The following is a 7431-nucleotide window of genomic DNA, read 5'->3' on the forward strand; positions in this document are numbered from 1 at the left end:
TATATACAACAGTGTTAACATATTGAACAAATTTGAACAGTAAAAGATTAAAATAACTTATTATTTGTATATAATATCTAGTTATATTTAATTTCTAATAACTAATAAGGAAGATTTTTTTTTATTACAAGTCAAAACCTTAAGATAACTCTGTAACAAAGTTATCTAGTCATGTGTAGGATTTAAAGACTTAATAAATTATTAAATTAAGGAAGCTATGTGTAGCACGCCGCCATCAAAAGTCATGTGTTTGGTTGGCTTAGACCATTCACAAGACAAAAGTTAAGATTTGTTGCAAAGTCAAATAATGAAGCCACCGACAACTACGAAAATTTGATGCAATAGTGTCCGTTAATGTTTGGATAAGATTGAAAACAGTTATGACTTAATACTTCTTAACCGGTCAGATTAACCTTTTAGCACACGTGTCTGAATAGATTATTCAAACATTTATACTCATAATTATCTGAGTGAAAGCATCCAAAACTATGAAAATTTGATGCAATAGGATCAGCTAACGTGTCTGGGTAAGATTGGAAGCAGCTACTACAATTCAGACTTCATAATTCGGCAAATCAATGAAGCTACTATTAGCACTCGGTGAAAGTTGTATGCTAATATTTATGTCAATCGTAATTAATTGAGTTTGAGTTCCAAAGTTAAATGATGAAGGCACCCAAAACTAAGAAATTTTGCTGCAACAAAACTAGCACCACGTGTTTGGGTAAGATGGAAGGTAAAACATTTAATGGGGACAGAGAAAGTAGGGATAAATTAAAAATTAAGAATTAAAACACAGTTCCAATTGCACATGGAATAACTAAAGTAACTTGTACAAAAATATATTATGAGTGAACATAAAATAAATTTTCTTTATAAATGAAGTGTGAGCATTATTAATATTTTTATAAATTAAACATTTTAAAAAGTTTTACCAAAGAAATCTAGATATTTTAGTAGTTAAGACATATTTTAAAATAAGAAGAAAAACAGGGTTTGTCTATCTATACATGCATCCCATTATAAATAGACCTATTGTTGAGTTCATTGTGGTGGTGAAAGAAGAGACTCTATTAGTTATAGAGTTTATGGTGAGAGAGATGGAACTTAAGATAAAAGTGTTGCTGAAAGTAGCTTCTTTGCTTTTCCTCTTAGGGTTCGTTTCAACAACAGTTTATGCAAATTATGAAGTGAAATCCACAGAGAAACCGTGCTGTGACAACTGTCCATGCACGAAATCAATTCCTCCACAGTGCCGTTGTGAAGATATCGGAGAAACATGTCACTCTGCATGCAAATCATGTTTTTGCACACGCTCCATTCCTCCACAGTGTCGTTGCAATGACGATACCGACTTCTGTTATGAATCATGTCATTCCTATGAACCAACCAAAGCTCACTGAGAATGTGCAGAGATAACTCACTGCAGAGTTCACCAACCATTTCAATTCCTGTATGAATGCATTAGTATAATTTATAACTATATATTTAAATAAATGAAAGTATACATGCATTCTATATATTTAAATAAATGAAAGTATACATGCATTTTCCGGTGAATTGTTGATCATTGTGTTTTTTTTAGTTTTGTTTTTCTTCTATGTTTTCCTTATTTATATTTTAGTTTTGCTTTCCTTATTTATATTGCTTTGTGGCGCTTTAAAAGGACATACCCTAGGTTGTGATATTCTTACACATATGCTGTTTAAACAGCTGCAAGTTCTAGAATTAGGTTGCTATACATTTTAGTTCTTGAAAACAATAAGATTGAAAACATTCTAAGAAATTGTCATTCATTCTTGTTCAAACTTAGAAGATCATGTAATTTTAAACAATAATATTGATATATTTTTAATAAACAAAGACAATAAATAACTAAATTCAAAGACAAAAATGAGTAAGACTTTGTTTTGAATACGTTTTCTTACTTTTAGGGCTAAAGAAGTGGTTTGATCTAAACCTAAATGAGAGAGGAACTACTATTCTCTTTTACTTTTCAATGATACTTACAACTTATACAGGTTAATTAACAAAGACTTCAATGTTCGTAAAAATACTTTCTTTGATTGAGAAGAAAATAAGAATATGCAGAATGCCTATTTCTTTCTTTAGCAATGTAAATATCATTATTTATTTGAAATATCAAAGTTGGGTTGGCAATATTCCAGACTGCAGTCAAACAAACCACATTACTTCAGATGCATACTTTTTTTTTTTGAGAATTTTTATTTATGTAAGATATGGTTTGCGTGATGAAATCTAACCAATCTCAGAACCACTGCAGCATCTGTCAAGTGTCTTGTTATATCTAAATAAAAGTTTCATAAAAGAAATGTTCCCGATAACCACTTATACTCTTTAGTTCTACCTGACCATCAATAATAGGGGTTTCAAGCTCCAAAGGATTACTTAGAAACTTTTCCAGATCGAAATTCTTGCTTTGACCTACCGCAATAGACAGGTTCTTTGCCTGAAAAGGTGATGAAATTCCAGCCAAAAGCGGATCCTCCAACTATATATGTCCCTGGTAGACCATCTTCAACCTGCTGCTTCTGAAAGCCAGGAACTGGTGGAGTAAGCTTAATTTCAGATGGTCGTGCAAATGATTTCTCTACTTGAATCTGCTCAGAAAACTTGACATATGGAGCCTTCATCTGGCCATCTTGCATATTCTTAGACTTCGCCAGTGAATCCGCTTTCATGCTTTCATATAACTTGATCACAATCTTCAGCTCTGCAATTGAAGTCAAAAGGCATACTTCAAGCTACCACATGTAGTACTTTTACACCACTTACCCTAAAACTACCAGAAATCATAGACATGGTGGCTCAGTGGAGAAACCCATATAAATAAAATAGACATAATATAACAAATATATCCTTAGGATTTGATTATTTGATCAATCATGTAATATAATTTTGACTGGATGAGCATAGGTCCTACCTATATGCCAATCATTAAGCACATGAATCTCCTCCATACAGACAAAATACAATTGTTTTTTTTTTCAGAGGACATACCAAATATAAATAGACATATTCAATATATTGTCCAATTTCATCGTCAGAAGTGTAATATATATATATATATATATATATATATAATTTGATTATTTAATCAAACATGTAAAGAATATAATTTTGTGTGGATGATCTTACGTTGTTGAATTTCATGGGATGCCTTGCAATTTTTGTAGTCAGGAGTTCGGAGAAGCTTCAAAATCAAACAGCAATGTGAGGAACTTCATACAGTGTTTCAAGTGAAGAAAGGACACTCTACACACCAGATAAAGGGAAAGAAATACACTGGAAATTAACTCAATCTATCTGAACTATTACGAAAATGACTCAATAGTTCACACATCCAAATCAGTTTCAAAGATAATAACTTATTAAAATGGTAACTAAAAACTCATAACACCACCTTGGATCATATAAAAGAAACTAGTACCTCAGTACATGGTAGTATAGATCAATATAAAGTCAATATGAGTCAGTTAATGAAGCATCTACATAAGATGTACATGCAAGTATGCAACAATAAGAGATGTTCTCACCTTCTTGGTTCCGACCAAAACATAAAGAGGAAAGTTCCAAAATTTGCTGAATCAGCAGGTAAAGTGTACATGTTTTATTTGTTCCATATTCATATTTTGGAAAAGAAATACTTCAAACCAGAGACTTGTCTTGGCCAATTGGTATTCAGACTAGTTTGCTCTGTCGAGCTGATGTTCTTAACTTTCACTTCTTTTCTTAAAGATTAATTTCTTTATTAGGATTAGTCATATTAAGCATGATATTTCTCATTAGAAAATGGATAAAAACTCTATAAAAGGTTCTATATTTCGGAAATCATCTATTACCAGGTCATTATTCATTACAAATACCTATTAAAAAGCTAACTTAAGCAAATTAAGAGTGTGTGTATGTGTAAATCAAGGTACTTGAAATTTGTTTGATTTTCAGGTCTTTAATGTTGGACTTGAGACTTCACATAAACTTAATCACAAATTATGCCCTTTCTTTGCATAGTAAACTCTCTTTCAAGGAAACAAATTTACAATTAAACACAAAACAACTATAAGAAAGATTATTTATGAGAAAAATTTAGGGAAGGGACCTTAAATTATGTATTTGCAAATCTCTCCTCAACTCTTCTTTGGATTGATACCATATTAACCCAAACAAAGATGCACGCGCACAAATTATATAAGACCATGTTAACTAATCTTAACTTGTATTCAAAACAACCAAGAAGATCACCAAATATAAAAAATACCGTGATTGTAAGGTGGAAGAACAGGTAAGAGGCAACAATAATGAAAAGACCTTGGATCCCCGCCATACTTCAATTGTTTTACTATTTGAAACTTTGAAATGAACACATTTGGCATTAAAGAGTTTAGAAACGCAAGTTATTTAATAAATTCCAGATACAAGATACTGAAAACAACCTAGTAGTTAGTTCCAGAATCTTTAGAACTCCATGCAACTATTTCGATCTGCTAATTAATCTGTCCTGCTAAAAAAATCATATCCTATATTTTGGGTCCGGTACTGATCACACATTTACCCTAGTTCCACCACCTTACGAATTACATGAAAAACTCCATTCATTTCATCCTAAAAAATGTTAGATTAAAATGATTTGCTTAAAACAAAATATTCACCCCCAAAAAACACACCAGAAACCCTACTAACTAAATATTACAAAAACAAACGCGAAACTCGATATGAATAAAAGCCAAACACAAAAGAGTACCAAAGGAACAAGAGGAGTAAACTTGAGATTTTCACAGCAACTAGTCACTTTGAAAATTGAAAAAGACAGAGAGTTAAAACACAAGCCAACTAGTTTCATGAACAACTATTACATTATATAAACAAGAAAAAATGGTTACTGTATAAAAAAATAAAAAAAACAAAAAAAAAAACAGATGTTTGAAATATTGAACCTCGAGAAAGCGAGGACGAAGGTCTCGAATAACGGCACGAATCTTGAAGTGATTGGAGTGAGCATTGGATTCGAGTGGCCTCTTCCTCGTCATCGGAGGAACAGGAGGAGCCACCGATGCTTTGGCTTCTTCCATTGAAACAAAGCTTTTTCTGTGACTTAATCGTTTCTTCTCTTCTCGAGTTTCAAAAAATGAACACAACGATCTCACTGTTGGCTTTTACAAAGAAAAAAAAAAACCTTAATTTTGAGATTTTTTTAGGGCTAACTAAATTCGAAGTGTGAGTACCTTCCCCATGAGCCCATCAGCTATTTATTATTTTCATCTCTCCATCTTTAATTCTCAAATCAATTTCAACATTTTTTTTTATTTTTTTTTTCAATTTGGTAAATTCATTTCTCCACTTTCCAAGGATGAAGTTGATCGGCTAATTATATCAGAGACAAAAAAAAAATCAAACAATAAGACAAAAAATAAAAAATATTTTAAACATTTAATAAAAAAAAATTCTTAACAAATACTCAATTAAAATATCCAAAATTACAAACTATTATAACTTAATTATCTTACTGTCCATTGTCATTGAGCAACTTTTATTACTTTAATTTTAATATTTTATAATTTTCACAGGTTTTACTATTCTGTAAATACATAAAATGGCATGCTGACTTGTCAATAAAAATAAAAATAACATGTGATTTTATTTATTTATTTTAAACTTACATCGCTATATATTTAATAAATGGGTTAAATATGCGAAAATTAAAATATATGGTAATAAAATATGTGAAAAAAATTAAGCAGTAAAACTCAAAAAATAATAATTTAGTCGTAAAATGTAATTAAGACAGCAATAAATTTTTTTAGGTAACTAATATAGTTAGTCAATTTTTGGTATCTCGTCTTTGTTTTCTCATGTGTAGATATGTTAATAAATATTATATTAAAAAATATTTGTAACGATATCATTGATCAACTTAGAGGTAACAGAGTCTATTATTTTTTAAATCATTTGATTCATTTAAGTACATAATTATTTGTGTACTTTTTTAATGAATTTTATCTAAAAATAATGTATGTTGTGTTTTATTTGTTATTGTTATGGTTTTTTTTTTATCTTTGCACATTTTTTTTACCTTTTCTATCCGCAATTGCTTTTATTTTTTTTATTCTCTTACGTAAGTTTCTCATGAAAAAAAAATATATATATATATATATATTCTTTAACCATTAAAATAAATTATCTTGATTGATTCTTTGTTTGTATTTATTTTACTATGTTAACATGAGTATCCATTGGTTCAGGTTATTTAATGACACAATCTAATTAAATTAGACTAAATTGAGTTTCATTTATGATTAAGTTAAATTTGACTCAATCCAAACAAACTCATTCTTATATAAATTGGGTGAGTAATGAATTTAGTATGGGTAATCCAATATTCAATTTTATACTTGTCTCACACTCACTCCCACCTAGTATAACCTTAGGCAAACTTAAAATTCTCACATCAACGTGATGTATCTTCCGATATTTTATCTCAATCATTCACGTTTTTAGGTAAGAAATGATTTTTATACTTTTTTTTAAAATTCAAAATTAATGTTAAATGCATAGTTAGATGCAACTATGGCAATAGGATAGGTCAATGAATGTTGGTCATTATTTTTTGTTAAACACCGACTATTATCCTTCCACCACTCTAATACATCTATTTTCTCCACACAAAAAATCAAAATCCAAGACTGATTCATCTAACTATTTGTGTAAAGTATAAACCTTCCTATATTATTAGCAACATGAAGCTGACATATTTTTAGTTAACAACACAAAGGAGAAGTTTAAAAACTAAAAAAAATAATAATAATTTAACTAGACTAAAGTAAGCAATAACACATACAATATCCACATTCGTATACCATATCCAAATTCTAGCAATAACATACCAATAAATACTACAAACTTGTAAGGAAAAGATAAGGGGAAAAAAGCATGCGCTAAGAGAAGAAAATCTAATAGCAAAAGAGAGGATTGTCAGTGTTGTGTATGTGAGGCACCTTGTCCCTATGTTGTTGACAATCTTATTTTGCAAGTTTGAGGGAGGAGGTGAGATAACTTTGTGATCACAAAAGAAAAAATACTAAGTTGAGGAGATATTTGAGATGAGATTAATTGTTTGTGAGTAGGTAGGATGTTGGTTACAATCGTTTTTGCATTGTGAGCTTGATGGAGGAAATGAAATGGTGAGTTTGTTGCGACAAAGAGGAGAAAACATAAGGTGTGGAAATGAGAGTTGTTCATGTGTGAGTCATTTGTCAATCATCGTCATCATCATGTCGCGATATTGAGGGAGTAGATGAGATGATCATCATGTGGTGGGAGGAATGAGAAAGTTTGAACCTTCGTTTGCATGAATGAGTGAATATGTTATGCGTTGTCGATGCCTCTGTATTTACAAGTCCAAAGAGAGTATAT

The 7431-nt window shown here is 30.4% G+C and overlaps 1 protein-coding gene across 2 annotated transcripts; it reads right to left on the reverse strand.

Moving 5' to 3' along the window:
* Positions 1 to 1041: 1041 nt before the first annotated feature.
* On the reverse strand, positions 1042 to 5281 carry LOC137827123 (uncharacterized). Of its 2 annotated transcripts, XM_068633337.1 has the most exons (4): positions 4956 to 5265; positions 3160 to 3214; positions 2450 to 2734; positions 1042 to 1451 (listed from the first exon to the last, which is right to left on the reverse strand). In XM_068633337.1, exons 1-4 carry the CDS (start codon positions 5088 to 5090, stop codon positions 1108 to 1110), a joined length of 819 nt encoding a protein of 272 aa, XP_068489438.1. In that variant the 5' UTR covers positions 5091 to 5265; the 3' UTR covers positions 1042 to 1107. The 2 variants fall into 2 exon arrangements, with proteins under 2 accessions (XP_068489438.1, XP_068489439.1); XM_068633338.1 differs by lacking the exon at positions 1042 to 1451 and having other exon boundaries at positions 2171 to 2734; positions 4956 to 5281.
* Positions 5282 to 7431: the final 2150 nt, after the last annotated feature.

Source organism: Phaseolus vulgaris, chromosome 8, assembly GCF_000499845.2.
Source record: "Phaseolus vulgaris cultivar G19833 chromosome 8, P. vulgaris v2.0, whole genome shotgun sequence".
Taxonomy (NCBI): Eukaryota; Viridiplantae; Streptophyta; class Magnoliopsida; order Fabales; family Fabaceae; genus Phaseolus; species Phaseolus vulgaris.

What these genes read in the sequence shown, in the direction of transcription:
- LOC137827123 (XM_068633337.1), bottom strand. Translation starts at nt 5,090, where the DNA reads ATGGAAGAAGCCAAAGCATCGGTGGCTCCTCCTGTTCCTCCGATGACG. An exon ending in TTCGTCCTCGCTTTCTCGAG is followed by an intron (nt 3,215 to 4,955) that starts GTTCAATATTTC and finishes TTGATTTTGAAG; the next exon opens with CTTCTCCGAACTCCTGACTA. An exon ending in CAAAGAACCTGTCTATTGCG is followed by an intron (nt 1,452 to 2,449) that starts GTAGGTCAAAGC and finishes GCATTCATACAG; the next exon opens with GAATTGAAATGGTTGGTGAA.